A 22,116-nucleotide genomic window follows, 5' to 3' on the forward strand; every position below is an offset into this window, starting at 1 on the left:
TATATATATATATATATATATATATATATATATATATATATATATAATATATATATATATATATATATATATATATATATATATATATATATATATATATATATATATATATATATATATATATATATATATATATATATATATATATATATAGAGAGAGAGAGAGAGAGAGATATATATATATATATATATATATATATATATAATATATATATTAGAGAGAGAGAGAGAGAGAGAGAGAGATAGCATTACAAGTCTCTTCTTGTTTTTATAGAGAAAATGTTTCACAACTCAATTTCATGCTTATGGTATCTTATTTCCATTCAGTCCAATCTCTCTCTTTCTCTCTCTCTCTCTCTCTCTCTCTCTCTCTCTCTCTCTCTCTCTCTCTCTCTCTCTCTCTCCCTTATAGCAATTTCCAACTGTATTTATCTTGTGTTATCGAAGAATCAATTCATTTCTTGTTTTTGCATCTCGACTTCAGAGCAATAAATCGAGATTAAGGTCTGAAATGTACCTGAAGTATTTCCTCTATAAAAACATGTAAAAAATGCGCAGAAGATTCTTCGGCGCAATCGAGTTTTCTGCACAGCAGCTACAGCGTATAATCAAGGTCACCAAAAACATATCTATCTCTCGGCGGTCTCGGAATAATGCTGTATGGGCCGCGGCCCGTGATACTTTAACCACAGGCTGGTGGTGGCCTATACTATATCGTTGCCAGAAGCACGATCATGGCTAAGTTTAACCTTAAATAAAATAAAAACTACTGAGGCTAGAGGGATGCAATTTGGTATGTCTGATGACTGGAGGGTGGATGATCAACATACCAATTTGCAGCCCTCTAGCCTCTGTAGTTTTTAAGATCTGAGGGCGGACAGAAAAAGTGAGGACGGACAGACAAATAGCCATCTCAACAGAAATCTAAAAAAGTATTTATTGCATTCACGTTGCAATATTCATCGTCATATGTTCGTTGCAATATTACGTAAACATCCTCTATCGTACTTAAGACCCACTTATATTTATTATTATTATTATTGTATGTTTATTATTATTATTATTATATATTTATTATTATTATATATTTATTATTTTTGAGAACAGTAAGTGCAAGTAAGGACTCACTCAAAGGGTTTGTACACAGAGGCTTTATTTAAATTACTAAAGTTCTTGATATGATATATTCGTCATGATTTTATTTTTCCCCTTTCCAAGGAAACCACACACACACACACACACACACACATATATATATATATATATATATATATATATATATATATATATATATACATACACATATACATATATATACAGTGCAAGTATATTGTGTGCATGTGTCAGTCTGTGCATAAAAGGGCATACATCCTTGTTTGCGTCGATTCAGAAAATTCGACACGAAGATGTCCTTTGTTCGAAAAGATAGTGAACTCGAGAGTGAAAACCCTTCACTCACGTCGTCGGCTCCGTCATGTAAGCCTCCATCCACATCACGGCTAAGCAGGCTGATGAATGGAAGCGGTAGAATAGGACGAAAGGCAACGTGAAGTGGGAGACCAGGGTCCATATTTCCTGTAACATCAAATGATTTGTGTAGAGACACACTCCTACATATATACTTACATGCATTCATACACACACACATATATATGTATGTGTGTGTATTGGTGCGTTGTATTTGTATATGTATATATGATTCTTGATTTTGAAGGTTTTACTATATCGCGTTGGCTCTCTATAACCTTTCTACAGTCTTCTTCTTCTTTGTTTTAACATGCTTTTTCCCATTTTTATATGGGGTAAGCACGATGCCCTTCTACAGTAATGTTTGGAAAATAGCCAGAGGCTCTAATCTATATACTCCAAGTTCACTTGAAACTAAATATTCAAAGTTAGTTACAATACCTAAAGGTTCAGAACTATATAATTTCATTGTAGATGAAAACAATCCTTTTTATGTTGACAGATTTCAACTTATTTTTTTATGCTTTGTCTTCAAGTAACAAGAGAGACATATCTGCAAACCTTGGTACAACTTTTTTCATCATTATGCAATCTAAAATGTTTGGAAAACAGATATGCACAATTTCAAATGTTTCAGTGTAAGGGATTACTAATCATCAGGGAGATACCAAGCTAGAGAGTAAAAGAAAAAGAAGAAGAAGAAGCACCTGAAAGACAGTCTAGCAAAAGAAAAAGTAACAGAGACAATACCTCCCCGTAGAAGTCGTACGCGGTGCTGTTCCCGTGTTTACTCTTGATCTGGAAGGTCTGCATGAGCCACATGGCCAAGTTGGAGACGACGAGGAACATGATGAACTCCCTCCCTGGCTTCTTATTACGCACCGACGGGCTGTTTGAGCACCTCCTCAGCCCATCGCAGATGAGGGCCGTCTGGACAATGGCCTGGACAATTTGAGTGACGTTGAAGAACCAGGTCACTATGTGCTCGTCTCCTATGTAAGGTATGGCGCAGGCCATTGCGTACAAGAAGATCAGCGGCAGGCAGCTAAACAGCAGGATGTCGTCGGCGTTACTAGAAGAATGGGTCATGATGTCAAGTTCTTGCAAGTGGTAGAAGACTATAATTGAAGACGCCAGCATCAGAAGGAAGATGATCATCTCAACATAGGCCGTGAGTTCCACGGCGATGACTGCCGTGTGTTCCGCGGCAGACAGGACGTAGAACAGTATGATCGAAATTGTTGCGAACACTGTGACAATTAACCCTGCAAACAGGCCTCTCATAGAGGCATGACAATCCACATATATGAGGAAGTTAGATATCAGAGACTTGCTGTTGGTGGTGTCGTCCTCATAACTCACTTCGATGGAAGGGATGTGGGTGTGCCGGTCCATTCTACTGAGGTTCTCCAGCATGAGGATCCAGAAACCGACCATTAGAATGTTGTATTCAATACTAAAAGGAAACAAGTATGGAGTCAGATGATTGATCGTATCTGACAGCTGGTTGTGGTCATCGCAAGTGAAATGGAAGTTCCAAGTTTTTTCCTTCGTATCCCCATAGACGAAGGTATAGGCAGCGGTGACGAGGTGACTTGAGTTTTTTCCACTGTCTGATGGGTCTTTTATGGAGAGAGACTGGAAGGTTTCCTGAAGGATATTGTAGACCCAAAAGCAGAGAGAAGCTCCGATGCAGTGCATGAGTCCAAAGTGGGATATGTACAGTCGGTGATTAATGATAACCTGTTGGGAAAAAGCAAACCAAATTTATACTAACCATTTCAAGGAACAAGCATAATCCAGTACTAACAGAAAACATGCAATACTTTAAGCTCATCAGTCATGAGTAACATTTAGCTCTTGTCAGCAAGAATTTGTTAACACTGCCACTTATAGGATCCTATACTTATTTTATGAACTTTAGGCTGTAAAGCCATTCAATAAGGTACTTTTGGTCCTTTGGCACTTAAGACAGGGAAAAGAGTGAGTTGGCATGGTTGGATAGCAAGATAAGGAGATCCAGAAAATAAAGGAGACGAAATACAAGTCTAAAGGTGTAACTGTGAGGAACAAGCCCTAGTTGCACCAACAGGTAATAGTTGAAGACATTGGACAGCAAGACTGAAAAAGGAAGTGTGAATGAAGGTGAAGTAAATGGCTAATAATTGTGTGCAGCTAGTGGCATAGGGGTGCTAAAAACACCCTTCAGTAATGACTACAGTACACCACTTAAGGTGCACTGACGGTACTATCCCCCTATGGTACCTATACTTAGGATTAATCTGTTCTAAAAGAGCTAGTTGAAGACTAAATCACTCAGAAGTAAATTTAACCTTTTTTACTTTGAAGGCAGGAAGCCCCTGTGCACTACAATCAGTCGGAACTTGGATACTTACATTTGAGAATTTGAAAATGAAAAAGAGTTTGTAGAAGACATAAATCAACTTCAGCGCACCCATGGCGATGTCAGTCTCGCTGGTACAAGGTTCAGATCCTGGTTTTTGATTGATAAAGTAGAGGATCTTTTGGCCCAAACCCAACCCTGCTTGGATCATGTATCCAAAGCAGAACACTGAGGAAAAGAAAATAATAACCTCTTATTAATGTTTTATGTATTTTAAATCATAAGTAAAAGAAGATAAAAAGTGGTATATAAAGTGGAGTTCAGCAACAACAAATATAACATTGAATTCTATACTTTTTTCTGTAGTTAGTTGTTCATTTCTCTGTAAACATTAGGCGAGTTTACTATGCTTAGTAGTCATTGCAGACAATTGTCAGATCAGAGCACCAGTGTGGAAATGGATTAAGATTCATCTCTGGTGGATTAGGTATTTATCTAAAACGTTTTAAACAAAGAGAAATAAAACATGTTTCATTATGGCAAAATGGTTCAAAAGAAGTCTTAAGTATTCAGAACATATCTAGTAGGTCTTAATAATAAAATTAGGTTAAACGATTCTGAAGTAGGTGGAAACTTTGGGATCCTACCTGCAGCACCAATTTTGACATACAGTGATCCCCCGTGTCTGCCTGACGTGAATCCGTAGTACTGTGGAATCTCCTCAATGTCTTGATATCCTACTTTGGCTGGCGGACTTCCTTCAATCCCTGGAGACTCCTGGGAATCAGAATACTTGCTTTCCAACAACTCCTTTTCCTTTTCCGCTTGCTTGAGCTTCTTGGCAATCAAGGTCGTGTACCGTCGACAGTCCAGGTGAATGTACATCAGAAACAGCAGCTGGACCACCATCAGGTAGATGTTGAACCACTCGGCGATGGGAACCGCGTGGCTCTCCAAGACGTCCCACACGTAGATGATGCCGCCCAGAGTGACGAGCAGGATTGAGTATATGAGACTTAAGTTTGAACTTAGGGTTTTGTTGAACCACTGTCTCTTTTCCTTTTTGGTCATAGTCACAATCGCATGAGTTTCTTCTGCATTCTCTCTTACATTATTTGTGGAAGATATTCGCTCCCAGTAACTGGCTGGGTCCTGTTTCTTTAAAATCCACTGACCGCCAATGGTGCACATTTCACTTAATGACACTCCGTTCTCTGTTGGATATTTAAATTTCCTCTGGCTGGTGCTGTCATCTTGCTCAAGGGGGAAGCATGGTGATGAGACATTAAGGATTAACTCGGTTGATCTATTGGACATATTATTCATATCACTCAACCTTCCTGCAGTACTCTGGGATGACTGAATACTGGGAGATGGTGGTATCTTGATGATTTCACTTCCACCTACCCTGGTGATGCTCGGGTTGGTGTTGGTGTTGAGCATTGCAGAGGTCTTCCTGCTCCTTGCTAAAGCCGACAGGGCGCTCTCGAAGGCTGAGTCACAGGCTTCTGCGTCAAAGTCACGTACTGACTCATCGCTGGAGGCTTCTTCTTCTATGTAGAAAGTGACGTTGTCCATTGTATCCACTTCTTGGTGTCAATGTTTGTACAGTGAAAGGGGGACCCAGCTTTACCTGAAAGATAATTTTTGTTTAGACCTTCTGGAACAATTGAGCTTAATCGGATGTAGGTGAACCCATCAGTTCATAGCATGAAATGCCTGGTTCATTTCTCTTCCCTTGCTACTGAAAATAAAAATATAAAATCGAGATAATACACACATTACGCAACTCAGGCACAAAAAACTCACGAAGCTGAAGCAAAGCTCTAGAAGATTTTACATCATGCATGCGCACAAAAGCTATCCTTACAAGCAAGTGCTTGCGTACATACTGAAAACTAGTGGAAGTTCTTACGCACATCAGCTTGAACAGTGGTTCTTAAACTTTTTATTACCACACCCCCTCTAATAGTTAGTTCTTCCCTCCACGCCCCCCTTACATCTACGAGTAAAATTCCAACCCCCCAAGATTTAAAGGAAAATGGAAATAAAAGAGAAAGAAAGGGTTTCAAGTGATAGGAAGGGAGGTAAAAAATCACAAAGCATGTTAAGCTCAACGAGTCTAACCATAGTAGACTATAGGAAACTAACGTTATACGGCGATATTTTTGCAACTGTTCATAAACTTCTGAATATTAGTTTCTTACTCTTGTTAAGAGAATAACGAATATAATTAGGGAATTTTTAATTTTTCCCTGGGGCTCGAGCCTCCCTTGGAAATTGCTGATGGCCTCCCAGGTTAAGAGCTACTGAGCTAGAATGAAAAGGTTATGCAGTTGTACTTGTCTAATGAAATAATCTGAACTACATATCGTACTTGAATGCAGAATTGAAAAGTCTATAAAATATTGGAGAAGGTGAGTAGCAACGCAGGCAAAAAATAAAAGATATGAGATTATTCTTCACATATTTCATATGTTTTAGAGCAATTATTCTTTAAGCCTCCTTATATTTAAACCAGTGGTTCTCAACTTAAGAGGCCTCAGCAATTTCCAGGGGAGGCGCGAGCCCTAGGAAAAAATAAAAAATTCTCTAATTATATTCGTTATACTCTTAACAAGAGTGATGATCTAATATTCAAAATTTTATGCAAAAATGCAAACGTATCGCCTCATAACGTTGGTTTCCTATAGTCTACTACTCTGGTCAGACTCGTTGGGCTTGCCATGTTCTGTAATTGTTTACCGCCCTCCCTATCCCTCGAAATCCTTCTCATTCTCTTTCTTTTCATTTTCCTTTAAATCTGGGAGGGAATTTTACTCATAGATGCAAGGGGGCCGTGGAGGGAAGGACCAACTCTTAGAGGGGGTGTCGTAATATAAAAGTTAAGAACCACTGATGTAAATGAAGTATGAACATGCAGATCGTTTACTTGACAAGGGACCATAGTTTAAGCGTCCAGGGGTTTTACACAACCCGACTGGAGATCGCTTGTTGAAGGATCTAAAGGTGGAAATTGGAGAAATCCACCACAACTGCTTTAAGAAGCAAGTTGAGATGCTAGACGGCAACACTGAAGAGAGGAAGTGGGAATGGAGGTAGAGGCAATGTAAAAGGCTAAAAACTGAGTGCAGCTAGGGCCCAAAGGGACGCCGCAATCACCCTTTAGCAATGCCTACAGTGCACCCCATCAGGTACACTGACAGCACTATTTCCTTGCGGAAAATGTCTAAACATACTGTGCAACTTACCCGCCCTGAGGTATTCAGTCCTATCTTAATATCCTGTCCTGATCACCCTTCAGCATCTCACAGAAACGAACCTTCCAGCTTTTTGTAGTCGTGCAACTTTTCTCTTTATGACCAAATATATATATATATATATTTCTTTACTCTCGACTGAGTAATGTTATTTTCCAGAGAACAAGTTCCGCTCACCCCGAGGAAGAGATTATATTAGTTTTTCTATTCTGACATAAAAAAAAAGTCTTCAGGGCTTGGAGATGCGGGTAGAAAAAAGCACCTGTTTTCAGACCTCCCCAGAGGGCAACTGAGAGGTTGCCCCAACGCGCAAAACCCACGAAAACAACATTAAAAATAAAAAAAAATACTCCCAAAGCTCTGATAAAGGGGAAAGCGATCTTTTTAAAGCTGTTGTTAAGATACCTTTTTATCTGCCTCAATTCTGTCAGGATTTACAATGTTAATAAAAGTGTAGCCAGCGAGGAAGATTTGAAGATTTTCATTTGTGCGGGGGGCAGGGTTCAACATTATTGTTATGGGCAGAATCTCCCGGTTTTAACATCTGATATTTTTTGGGGAGAACAATAACAAAAGAAGGATTATCATTCTGTGAGATCGCAGCGTATTCATTGTTATGTAAGCGTCTTATCACGTCCTGTGTAATGACTGGAATTGTAATAAGTAACTCCTTTTAGTCTTCAGGAATGTGCTTACATTCTGTTCCGTTATGAGAGAGACACTACTAAATTCTTCATAAAAGAAACACTACCAAATTTGATGCGCACAAAGAAATTGATTACAAATTTCTTAATTATTATTTTTTTTTTTTGGCGTCAAACAAATAAAGAAGTAAATATTCACTTAATAATTTAAAAATACAGTTAATATTTAACTTATGTCTTAGTTTTTAGTTTTTGTAAAAGAAAACTGTTGTGCCGGAGAACTTAAAAACTATTGCGGCTAGAGGGCTGCAAATTGGTATGTTGATCATCCACCCTCCAATCATCAAACATACCAAATTGCAGCCCTCTAGCCTCAATAGTTTTTACTATATTTAAGGTTAAAGTTAGACATAATCTTGCTTCTGGCAACGATATACGATAGGCCACCACCGGGCCGTGGTTAAAGTTTCATGGGCCGAGGCTCATACAGCATCATACCGAGACCACCGGAAGACAGATCTATTTTCGGTGGCCTTGATTATACGCTGTAGCTGATGTACAAAAAGTTAAGTATACCTTACTTTTACCAGACCTCTGAGCTGATTAACAGTTACCTAGCAACGGGACCTACAGCTTATTGTGGAATCCGAACCACATTGTAGCTAGAAATGAATTTCTATCACCAGAAATAAATTCCTCTAATTCTTCACTGGCCGGTCGGAGAATCGAACTCGGGGCCAGCCGAGCGCTAGCTGAGAACGGTACCCACCCGGCCAATGAGGAACAGAAAACTCGATTTCGCCGAAGAAAATTCGGGTTTTCCTTGAAAATCAATATTTACTCTTTGCAAACAACACTGTAATGGATTATCACGATGAATCGTCATTACTTTGCATTAAGTGCTTTGCAATTTCTAAACCTTACTTGGCCCCGTAGCGGCAAAGCAGAGCCGTCAGTGTACCTTATGCGGTGCACTGTAGGCATTACTTAAGGTTCTTTGCAGCGTGCCTTCCTCCCTAGCTACAACCCCTTTCATTCCTTTTACTGTACCTCCTTTCATATTCTCTATCTTCCATCTGACTTTCCTCAACCCTCTCCTAACAGTTGGTTCATAGGTCTTCCTCCTCTTACACCTTTCAAACCTTTTACTGTCCGTTTTCCGTCTCAGCGCCGAATGACCTCATAGGTCCCAGTGATTGGCCCTTGGCCAAAATTCTATACTCAGTTCAGTTCAAACTTTTCTTGGAAATGTTTCGAATAAACTCAAGGTTCAAAATAATATATATAAAACAATAGTGCCAAATCTATTGTTATTTAATATAATAATAATAATAATAATAATAATAATAATAATAATAATAATAATAATAATAATAATAATAATAATAATAATTCTTCGAGATCAGACCACTTTACTTCAGCAACAACAAACTGAATATCTATTTTACAAGTTAGCAACAAAGATAATCTAATAGCAGTAGCTGTAAGAGTACAATGACCCAATCTAAAAAAAAATAATAAAATCTAAACATTAGTAACTTTGGGTTTCTAACTGACAGAAATCCAGAGACAATTAATTTTCTTACTTTTGATGTCAAAGAACTACTGATCTCTGCTTTCTTTTATTGGGGGGCTCATGAAGTGATTTCTGGGTCTTAAAGGGGTATTTTGATAATAGCTGTGGCGTTGGTAATTATTAGGCAATGCAGTCATGTGAGGAACTGTTACAGTTGCGTTTGGTTGTGTGTGTGTATGTGTGTATGTATATGTATATGTGTATATATATATATATATATATATATATATATATATATATATATATATATATATATATATATATATATATATATATATACTGTATACATATATATGTATGTATGTATGTATAATATGTGTGTGATGGATATAAAATTAAATAATCAATCATGAAACTTATTAACATCTTTATCAACCTAATCTCCAGTAAACAAGAAAAAAAAACTTTCAGTATGTCATATTACAATAATAATTGATTTCCATCAATACTCCATAAGTCATCAGAAGTAATTCCAACCGAATTACATTACAGAATCGAATCCTTATCAATAAAAAAGCTTAATCTAAACTCACAGTGGCATTCAGTGGCAAGTCTGTACCAGATACAAAGAAATACTCACTTCTCTTTAAGCACAAAATTACTATCAAGAGATTTCCACTCGGTTCAGTGTTATCATTATTGACTTTGCGAAAGAGGGCAGTGCCTCGTTTTATGGCCTCCTAGATAAAGGGGGGCAGATTTAGGAGGCCTTTCGGCTTTTAAAAGATATTGATAAGTAAAATTCTCTTGCGTCGAGTAACCAAGTTTTTCATCAGGTAATGGTCTGTCGTTAGTTTGGCATATGAAGAGTAAGGATTGTTTAGCAGAGTTTTCGTGTGTGTGTGTGTGTGTGTGTGTGTGTGTGTATATATATATATATATATATATATATATATATATATATATATATATATATATATATATATATATATATACATAGGATGGGTGTCACCACAAAATACAACACCCTCTATTTCGTCAGCTGGTTTTCATGATGACGACTTTGCCACCCCAAAACCTCTGACTATCCAAGGACCTCATACCCCAAAATCCATCCTATTTCCCCTCGGTGGTCACCCACCCGAGAGCTGACACGACTCGACGTTGCCTCTTTAACAAAACCCATAAATCTTTCGGCGTCCTTTCATGCTATCGAGTGCAAAGTAAACAGATCCCCTGGAGGGATTTATAGGTAAATCCGGACTCTTAGATTCTTATCGACCTGTACTGAATTGCTTCAGATAACTCTATGGTAAATCTCTCCAGTCGCTCCTGTTATGGAAAATTAATATTCCTGGCGGTGGGGATGCAAAGGAAACTGTTATCAGCATTGTCGTTTTGAACTTGTATCCCTCTGTGTAAACTTATCTGGGAAAATTAGTTTTTGGGGTTACTAAAATCGTATTTTATGACTTTTTATGGCCGTTTATGTAAATTGGTCTATGAGTCACTCCTAATGCTATTATTATTATTATTATTATTATTATTATTATTATTATTATTATTATTATTATTATTATTATTATTCAGAAGATGAACCCTATTCAAATGGAACAAGCCCACCATAGTGGTTATTGACTTGAAATTCAGGCTTTCAAAGAATATGGTATTCATTAGTTTTTTGGGTCTATTAAAAGGCCTGTAGACTTTAATTGCCTTTTAGGTAAATACCTCTATGAATCACTCAGCTGATGTTATTATTATTATTATTATTATTATTATTATTATTATTATTATTATTATTATTATCATTATTATTATTATTATTATTATTATTATTATTATTATTATTATTATTATTATTCAGAATATGAACCCTATTCAAATGGAACAAGCCCACCATGGTGGTCATTGACTAGAAATTCAGGCTTTCAAAGAATATGGTATTCATTAGTTTTTGGGTCTATTAAAAGGCCTATAGACTTTTATGGCCGTTTATGTAAATTCCTCTATGAATCACTCAGCTGATGTTATCATTATTATTCAGAAGACGAACACTATTCATATGGAACATCGATTGTTCCCCGGGATCCCGAGGAATCCCATCGATTGTTTTTTGTGTTGGAGAATTCCCGGGATTTTAGTGCACTTCCCGGGAAATCCCGGCCTTTTTTTCATCTTTTATTATTGATATATACATTCTTCATTACAATTTACAGTTTAAATTCATATGAAATAACAACTGCTTTAGAATCTGTGCCACCGACATCTGTCGAAGACGAGAGAGAATTTTCGTCGGTAGGACTTTCCATCACAAAACTGCGAAAGTGTAAACTTCAACTCTTTTATGTTCATATTATGAGTCAGATTATCTCTGCATTAAAAAATTCATATTTTGATTATATTCTCTATTAATTTATCACAAGGGCAGTTACTTTAATATGAGTGCTATAATCATTTTAAAGCATTAGTGTATTTTATTCCAATGAACATTGAGCATTTTCATTTTCTCAAGTTTATTGAAAAAAAATCTTCTGTTGAGAATATTTTCTTTATTATTTTATCACAAGGGCAGTTACTTTAATATAAATTTAAAGGATTATTTATTTTATTGTGATGAACATTGGGCATTTTTATTTTCATAGGCTTATTTCTATAAAAGAACATATGGACTTATATTTTGTATACAGAGTTTTGTCAAATAATGCGTCTAAATGCTTTAACAAATAAATGATAACATAATGTAAGTGTTTTTTTATTTTTCATTTTTTCAAGTAAAGAAAAATAGATGATGAAAAAAATCCCTGGATATCCCGTTATCCCGGGATTATGAAAAGTGTCCCAAATGACAATCCCAAATACAGAACAAGCCCACCAAAGGGGCCATTGACGTGAAATTCAGGCTTCCAAAGAATATCACGGTGTTCGTTTGAAAGAAGTAACAGAATAGGAAATATGGAAAGAAGAAACCAGTTATTAGAAAAAGAAATTGAATTGACAAACTAATAAACAAATAGATAAAAATGTAAGTAAATTATTAAAATACAAAAAGAGTTGTTTTAGGGTAGTAATACATTGCATCTTCGCTTGAACTTTTGGGGTTCCAATTGCACGATATCCTCATTAGGAGACTGTTCCACAGTCCAATGGTGTGTGGAATAAAGGACCTCTGGAACCGAGAAGTTCGACAGAGAGCTAGTGTACTTTATGTGGCTACGTAGTTTGTTCCTGTGATTTTTCATAGCTCAATGTATAGTTTATTTCCCTTAGAATATCCTTCACCTTTCACATTTAGTAGTATTTTCCATGTGGATGAAAGTTATTCAACTGTAATATCTGCCAATAAATTCTTACTCCAGGTGGATAAAACTTTTATCGTTTACAAAATATCAGAAATAAAGATGAAACATTTCGAAATTTTATCATTTCAGAATGACAGAAATGTCTAGCTTCAATATCTAATACTGAATACAGTGTTAGATTTTCAATATCTAGCTTTATTGGAAATGTTCACACTACCCTAATACAATTCTTCTTGCATTTTGATGCATTTTTATCTATTTATTAAATTTTTTTTTTTTAATAAGTGGTATCTCTTCTTTCTGTATTTCCCTTTACTTCCTCTTACTTCTTCCTAATGAACACCATAATGTTCTTTGGAAACTTGGATTTCAAGTCAATAGCCTCTGTGGTGGGCTTGTTCCATGTGAATAGGGTTCATCTACTGAATAATAATAATAATGATAATAATGATCATAATATTCTTTGGAAGCTTGAATTTCAAATCAGTGGCCCCTTTTGTGGGCTTGTAGGGGTTCATCTTGAATAGGGTTCATCTTAATAATAATAATAATAATAATAATAATAATAATAATAATAATAATATTCTTTAAGCTTAATTTCAAGTCACTGGCCCCTTTTGTGGCTTGTTCTATTTGAATAGGGTTCATCTTCTGAATAATAATAATAATAATAATAATAATAATAATAATAATAATAATAATAACAATTGAATTTCACAGTGCACATGACCTTACTATCTCTGTGAGCTAAAGACCGGGTATTTAGGGGTGCTTTTAGGCTATCCCTGCTATGCAATGAGCACCAATGCCTAGTTCCCCCACGTCCAACGTGGGTGGTCAGGGGGTCAGTCACTGCTTATGGTCAGTGCGATACAGTGCAATGACCTGTTCCTTGACCTTTAACCTTCTCCTTGGAAGAAACCACTAACCCTTTCTGTAGCTGATACGACTTCAGCTCCTGGGAAATTGAAACAAGATCTTTTATAATAAAAGACAAAGGTACTTCAAATCCATACGTATCTATTTCTGGACCTTGTGGAATCTTAAAGCTGGAATTGAATGACACTTGAATACTAGAAGCTGCCTTGTGTGATATTTGTCAAAGATGGAATTGAAAACTCCGTTTCGTAAACCAGGCGTCTGGCAGATTGAATCGGCGGAGAGAAACCTTTTGGAAATGTTTTTTGACAATGGATATTGGATATTGGATTTTGCTAAAGAAATGACAGGCTTCCATTGTAAACCACATACACACAAACGTACACATACTGACATGGCTTCAATAACAGCTTATACACATACACACATGCACACAAACATACACATATAGACATAACTTCAGCATCAGATGTTCTGAGAAAGAAAGGTATTTTTATCCAGGAAAAACAATTAGCCACCCCTAGCTTGTTTTGCTGATATTATTTTGGGCTTGGCTCTCAAAAAATGAGGTCATTTGCCCTAACTCTATTTAGTAATATGATTTGTTATCAAAGCCTCCTGCTTCTTGGTAAGTGCATCATAAAAATGTATTATTATATTATTTTGTCAGTAGATTTATGTGAATATTATTATTATTATTATTATTATTATTATTATTATTATTATTATTATTATTATTATTATTATTATTATTATTATTATTATTTCTGATAGTAGTAGTAATAATAATAATAGAAGTTGTTATGGTAAATAAGGCAATTCCAAAAAATAAAGTTATTATTATTATTATTATTATTATTATTATTATTATTATTATTATTATTATTATTATTATTATTATTATTATTATTATTATTATTATTATTATTAACGACAGCAAGATGAATAATGGTACCCCTAACATCATTTCCACCTTCCCCAACTCCATTAGCAATTTATATCACTCTGAGCACCAAAGCTGGTAACGGATGGTAATCCACATGCTTAAGAGAATATGATTTATGAATCTGCACGTCATCTCTGTATCCTGTCCGTGATATATGACTAAGGAAATCTCCAGACTAGATTTTCTTTGAAGGAAAAGGAATACTCTGATGCATGAGTAATATTCATCTATTACTTATCTATCAGCAGAATATTCTCTGGTGGACAAGTAGTATGTTCATTGGTGATATTGATATATATATATATATATATATATATATATATATATATATATATATATATATATATATATACAAGCTATACATTCAAAATTCATTCAGTTCAGTTCTTATGTACAGCACATTCAACATTCTTTTAATACATACCCCTAAATTCTAATTCCGGATGAAGACAGATTATGACAAAGTATGAAGAGATAAAAAAATAAACTTCTAATTATTTTTTTATTTGCTGCTGTTATAACAACATTCTCCTCCAGACAGAAAAAAAAACACACCCACAAATAAAAAAACCTGGCTCCAACTTCAGCTGCAAAACAGAGAGAGAGCGTCAGATATTAAGACAATTCTTTGAGAGCAAAAGAAATATTAATACAAAAAAAGGTATCAGAGACATGGCACAGAGCCAAATTGTCCTCTAGGGATTGGACAGAGAGGGAGACACACTTGGGAGAGAGAGAGAGAGAGAGAGAGAGAGAGAGAGAGAGAGAGAGACAGTGGAAATGAAATAGAAATTTTGAGGAAGAAATGAGAGAGAGAGAGAGAGAGAGAGAGAGAGAGAGAGAGAGAGAGAGAGAGAGAACACTGAAACTAGGATAGAAATTTTAAGGAGAAAATAAAGAGAGAGAGAGAGAGAGAGAGAGAGAGAGAGAGAGAGAGAAAACTGAAATTGAGACAGAAATTTTTAGAGGAGAGAGAGAGAGAGACTGATTGAGATAGAAATTTTAAGGAGAGAGAGAGAGAGAGAGAGAGAGAGAGAGAGGCCATCGGTGAATTTCCTTCCCCGAGAAACATATCTCTTGATGTTTCAATTTATCGAATGTAAACATTAGTGGCCTCTAAATTCTAAATAAATGTCGAATGCAAACTTTAGTGGCCTCTAAATTCAAGAATAAATATCGAATGCTTACTTTAGTGGCCTCTAAATTCTAAATAGCTGTCGAATGCATACTTTAGTGGCCTCTAAATTCAAAATAATTGTCGAATGCAAACTTTAGTGGACTAAATTCAAAATAAATATCGAATGCAAACTTTGGTGGCCTAAAAATTCAAAATAAATAGAAACTAAAACGCTCAATTCAAGAGAAAATACGAAAAGTCAGTTCACGAGAGACATCTCCCAAACAAGCAGCTCAGCAATGCATTGGAAATGTCCAAAAAAATAAACGAAAATAAACGAAAATAAAACCTGCCTCTTTGGCAAACAGGAAACTCCAGTTTCCTCTGAGGAATTGAAACCTTGTCGACATTTGCTAACTGAGGTCTGTGACGTCATAACGAGAAAGGACCCCACTTTTTTTTTTTTTAGTTTTCTGTAAAAGAGGACTATTGTGCCGGCTTTGTCTGTCCGTCCGCACTTTTTTCTGTCCTCACTTTTTCTGTCCGCCCTCAGATCTTGAAAACTACTGAAGGTAGAGGTCTGCTAACTGGCATGTTGATCATCCACTCTCCAGTCATCAAACATTACCAAATTGCAGCCCTCTAGCCTCAGTAGTTTTTATTTATTTAAGGTCAAGTTAGCCATAATCGTGAGAGAGAGAGAGAGAGAGAGAGAGAGAGAGAGAGAGAGAGAGAGAGAGAGAGAGAGAGAGAAAATTTACCATTTATTTATGTTACAGACATTATGCTTTAACCGTGGTTGAGTGAATGGCATTTGAAGAGAGAGAGAGAGAGAGAGAGAGAGAGAGAGAGAGAGAGAGAGAGAAGGTTTTCTTCCAGAAATATTCCGAAAGCCAATAACATGTCATGGAAGGAATCGACAGAGGAATCTCAGACAGCCTGTTTGCCCAAGTTTGTCATGATCGTGGCCGTGTCTTGTCAGAACTTTTCGCAAGGAATCGTGATGATGTAATCGTGCCCTCCCACGCGTATGCGCGCGCGTGGGCACATACGTACACATGTGCACATAAATACATGAATGTGTATATGTATATATATATATATATATATATATATATATATATATATATATATATATATATTTATGTATATCTGATTTCTACAATATCCTCTCTCTCTCTCTCTCTCTCTCTCTCTCTCTCTCTCTCTCTCTCTCTCTCTCTCTCTCTCTCTCTATATATATATATATATATATATATATATATATATATATATATATATATATATATATATTTATTTATATATATGTATATATAATCTTTAAATAAATTTATACTACAAGCATGTCTTAATGTGGCTGACATATTCCTATAAAAATATACCATAAGCATGTCTTAATTTTGGCTGATATATTCCTATAAAAATATACAAGAAGCATGTCCTATTTTTGGCTGACATTTTCCTATAAAAATACCAGACCTCAAGTCCTTTTTGAGTTTATTGCATATCAAAAATAGCAAAAAATAATATATAAGAAAGGGGACAACAATAATGAAATGAGATAATAATACAATGGGCTAATACATAATACGAAACGCTCCCCCCCAAAAAAAAAAAATAAGCAAAAAATATAAATGAATCAAACAATATCTGTGAACAGAATGCAGATCTAATTCTTCTAACCATAGGCAAACAAAACCCAGTAAAAAATTATTTATTAATATCATAAATATTCAAAGGAAACCATCCTGATATCCTTCCGTGGAGTCCTTTCAATGGAAAACATATCACAGGCTGTATAATAGGATTGTCCCTTTAAATCCCATCTAAGCCTTTTCAGCTCTGGTGACGTCATCACTGAACCCACCCACCCACGCCAATCTGAGTAATATATATTACTGTACAGAACGCCCCCTTGGCCATGGGGGTGGGGGTGGAGGGAGGGGGTGATGTGAGTCTAATGGGAAAATTCTTTCACTTTATTGGTTCATCTCTCTCTCTCTCTCTCTCTCTCTCTCTCTCTCTCTCTCTCTCTCTCTCTCTCTCTCTCTCTCTCTCTCTTTTGTGGGAGATTCAATGCTACTCTGTTTTGCATTTCATTTTTTTGGAATTTTGATTATTAATGCTTTGTACTTATCTCGCTCTGTTTTTGTATTTATATCTTTCTTGATATACTTGGTTATTGATTAATATATATATATATATATATATATATATATATATATATATATATATATATATATATATATATATATATATATATATATATATATATATATATATATATATATATATATATATATATATATATATATATATATATATGTTGACTCTTACCAGTTTGTTTCCAGTCTCTCTCTCTCTCTCTCTCTCTCTCTCTCTCTCTCTCTCTCTCTCTCTCTCTCTCTCTCTCTCTCTTCATTGGGTCCATTCCCAGCAAACACTGACCAATATCTATTTCTGGATCCCCATGGGAAAATGGTATGATAAGAGAACAGAAATCTAGTTTAGCCTACCATAAAAAACATTTAAAAATAAATTGGTGTTTTGTTCAAATTGTTTCTAAAAAAATCTTTGAAAGATTAAATATATAGACAGATACATTTTTTAAAACCTAAATAAAATATTTCAGATTTATTAGTGTTTTTCATGTATCTGATGTTTACATATCTAGTAATTTATTATATATATATATATATATATATATATATATATATATATATATATATATATATATATATATATATATATATATATATATATATATATATATATATATATATATATATTATTCTTTTATATTCGTTCTTAATATGTCCATTTTTTTATTCATGAGTTAGAACTCTTCATGTCTGTTCGTAACTATATTATAGGCAGTGATTTATAGATATTTAAAATGGATAAGTCTATAGGCAGCTTTTATAGATGATTTAACCAGCTTGCTATAATGTATAGATTTTTAGAAATGATTATATACATGCCTACAGATTCTACTATTACTAACTATACAATCTATAAGCAGCTTCTATAGATCATTTAACCAGTTTGCTATGAAACATAGCTATTTAGAAGATGATATTACTCAATACTTGATTAATATATTAGACGCATCTATACATGATTAAACAGCTTTCTATGAAATATATTAATCCAGAAGTGATCATATAAGGCCTAAGTACACTGTATATTAGAAACATCTATACATGATTTTATAGAGCTTTCTATGAAATATATTAATTCAGAAGTGACCATATAAGGCCTATGTACACTGTCTATTAGAAGCATCTATACATGATTTTATAGAGCTTTCTACGAAATAAATTAATTCGGAAGTGACCATATAAGGCCTATGTACACTGTCTATTAGAAGCATCTATACATGATTTTATACAACTTGCTATGACATACAGAAATTCGTGTATACCTGATTCCAACATTCTCTTATTTTGGGAGTGCTTACTAGCCCTCGGACAGTAGAAGCCGCTGCTAATAGCCAGTCGTGTTAGTCCTGTCAATTAGACAGTGACAGGGAAACGGATCCCAAGTGGGTCGTCATATCACAGAGTTTCCCCACTGTTTCATGGGCTGTTCGCTCGACTGTATAATTGAACAGAACTTATTGTCCCTCAGTACTTGTTGATGGCTAGTATTGGACAATGGCAGTGTTGGGCGGTCTTGATTGCTTTCTCTCGCTCTCTCTCTCTCTCTCTCTCTCTCTCTCTCTCTCTCTCTCTCTCTCTCTCTCTCACGCACACAAACATGTATGTACAGATACAGGCTAATTATTGGACAACGGTAGTGTTGGGCAGTCTTGATTGCTCTCTCTCTCTCTCTCTCTCTCTCTCTCTCTCTCTCTCTCTCTCTCGCACAGACACAAACATATATGTATGTGCTCATACAGCCTAATAATTGTTTATTTTTTCAGACAAAATTAAAGAAAAAAGTATAAGAAAGTACATAAAAAACTGTCTCTCTCTCTCTCTCTCTCTCTCTCTCTCTCTCTCTCTCTCTCTCTCTCTCTCTCTCTCTCTCTCTCTCTCTCTCTCTCTCTCTCACTGAGACACACATACACATACAGCATAGTAACAAATTTTTTTAAAATATTCTAAAAGCAATGTATATAAAAACTCTCTTTCTCAAACTTTCTCTCTCTCTCTCTCTCTCTCTCTCTCTCTCTCTCTCTCTCTCTCTCTCTCTCTCTCTCTCACATACATAAGTTGGTAAACATACAGACTTACAATTGATTTTTAGGCAAAATTATTATCTCTCTCTCTCTCTCTCTCTCTCTCTCTCTCTCTCTCTCTCTCTCTCTCTCTCTCTCTCTCTCTCTCACACACACACAGACACAAACATATATGTATGTAAACATACAAGCCTAATAATTGATATATTTACACAAAATCGCACAAAAAAAAAAATCGCAAAAAACAATACCTAAAATCTCTAAATGTTGTAAGAGAAACATTACTATATAGAAATGTTTTCGTTGGAAACAGGACACAAAAATAGACATACATTTGGCATTAAATAAAAGCCCAGAGAAAGAAGGAATTGCTAAAGTATTAAATTTCCTGTACACTTTACAGCCGGTTTTATTCCATGAACCCTAAATTGGCTATCACGTTCCCGCCCGTGAATGATAATCGCGTGAAAATATTCAGCTTACTTTTTCACATTTTTTAACAAAAAAAGTTTTAGACCAACCCCTCGGAACGTGAAGTGATTTAGGCACCTGCCCTAAATTTGTGTGCCAAATTTTTTTGGGGGGAGAGTTCCCCTTCAAAATGCACCCCTGGTTCCTATTTTACACTCCATTTTCCTTTTAACTTTTAGGGCATTAAATCTGATACTACTAAGGCTACCTGCCCGCTTTATGTGGTCTTGAATTGAATTGAATATAAATTTAGGCCAAAGGCCAAGCACTGGGACCAATGAGGTCATTCAGTGCTGAAACGGAAATTGACAATAAAAGGTTTGAAAGGTATAACAGGAGGAAAACCTCAAAGCAGTTGCACAATGAATCAGTTGTTATGAGATAGTGGAAAGTAAGATGGAAGAAAAAGAATATGGAAGGAGGTACAGTAAAAGGAACGAAAGGGGTTGCAACTAGGGGCCGATTGCACGTTGTACCACCCCCCTACGGGAGCTGTGTGCGTTCTCAAAAGTTATATTGAGTAAAGAGGTTTATAGTTTGTTTTTCAGAGCTGACGGTAATTTTCCACTGAGGCATCTAAATCGTGATCTCCTATTGGTGGAGAGCTGCCTGGGCTCCGCCAATCACGCCAAGGCTTCATGATATCGTTTGCAGATATTTAACTTCGGAGTGAAATAAATGAATATAATGAGATTTACCATCTCTTGGCCTATTAAATTCTTTGTGTTTTCCCCTTAGGATTCTTTGCGGCGTCCCTTCGGACCCTAGCTGAATGACCTGATAGCTCCCAGCGTTTGTCCCTCTGCCTAAATTTTACATTCCATTTTATTCCACTTTATTCCTCTGCTTCACTCATAAAAATTCTAGCTAAGAAGGCCTCAGTTATGATCATTTCACAAAGATAATCTCTGTAAAAGATGAAATTATTGAAACAATCAATATAGTTATTTGGGTTTGCCAACTTGGATTCACACACACTCACATGTACATACATACATACTCACACTAACCTACATGCTTGTGAGTGTATATTTGTGATTTTTGTATGTTTATGTTAGTGTATATTATTACTAGAAATAATCAGTTCCTCGTTGGACGAACCGGTAGGGTTCTCGGATAGCACTCTGCTAGGCCCGAGTTCAAGTCTCCGGCCGGCCAATGAAGAATTAGAGGAATTTATTTCTGGTGATAGAAATCCATTTCTCGGTATAATGTGGTTCGGATTCCACAATAAGCTGTAGGCCCCGTTGCTAGGTAACCAGTCGGTTCTTAGCCACGTAAAATAAGTCTAATCCTTCAGGCCAGCCCTAGGAGAGCTGTTAATCAGCTCAGTGGTCTGGTTTAACTAAGATATACTTATAGAAATAATCAACATACAATCACGTGTGGAACAGAAATAAATTTCTGACTCACATCAGGATCGAACCCAGGTCTTTCAATTGAAAGGCAAGGGCCCTGCCCACTAGGCCATACAAGTCAGAAAAGAAGTTGGAACCTGAGGGTAACTGCACCCAAGGAATTACCTGGGCAAGCTAATTTGGACGGCCTAGTGGGCAGCGCCCTTGCCTTCCAATTGAAAGACCTGGTTTCGATCCTGATGTGAGTCAGAAATTTACTATTATTATTATTATTATTATTATTATTATTATTATTATTATTATTATTATTATTATTATTATTATTATTCGTAAGTTGAACCCACAGGGGCCATTGACCTGAAATTCAAGATTCCAAAGAATATGGTGAAAACAATTTAACATATACAAAGATTAAAAATGTAAGTACATGATTAGAATACAAGGAGAATTGTTTATGGTGTTCATTTGAGAGAAATAACAAAAAGTAACAGAAAGAAAAAGAGATCAATTATTAAGAAATAAGAACAAAAAATCTTGGAGAAATTTAAGTCACAAATATCATGAACGATTCGATTCACACAAGTGGCTTCAGTCCACATCCAATCACACCACTTCGCGGACATCAAAGT

General features: G+C 35.6%; 1 protein-coding gene across 2 annotated transcripts in view; it reads right to left on the reverse strand.

The window, feature by feature from the left end:
- Window positions 1-1,136: 1,136 nt before the first annotated feature.
- The window catches only part of LOC136831581 (proton channel OtopLc-like), a 25,347-nt gene continuing 4,367 nt past the window's right edge, over window positions 1,137-22,116 (reverse strand). Inside the window, exons 1-5 of one of the 2 annotated variants that reach the window (XM_067092201.1) lie at window positions 7,063-7,362; window positions 4,459-5,444; window positions 3,864-4,039; window positions 2,218-3,210; window positions 1,137-1,575 (exon numbers count right to left, since the gene is read on the reverse strand). In XM_067092201.1, the coding sequence (XP_066948302.1) occupies window positions 1,456-1,575; window positions 2,218-3,210; window positions 3,864-4,039; window positions 4,459-5,389 (2,220 nt within the window). In that variant the 5' untranslated portion in view covers window positions 5,390-5,444; window positions 7,063-7,362 and the 3' untranslated portion in view covers window positions 1,137-1,455. Of the gene's footprint in view, window positions 1,576-2,217; window positions 3,211-3,863; window positions 4,040-4,458; window positions 5,445-7,062; window positions 7,363-22,116 lie in introns of those variants that run through there. The other variant, XM_067092202.1, reaches the window with a different exon arrangement.

This window comes from Macrobrachium rosenbergii, chromosome 48 (assembly GCF_040412425.1).
Source record: "Macrobrachium rosenbergii isolate ZJJX-2024 chromosome 48, ASM4041242v1, whole genome shotgun sequence".
Lineage (NCBI taxonomy): Eukaryota > Metazoa > Arthropoda > Malacostraca > Decapoda > Palaemonidae > Macrobrachium > Macrobrachium rosenbergii.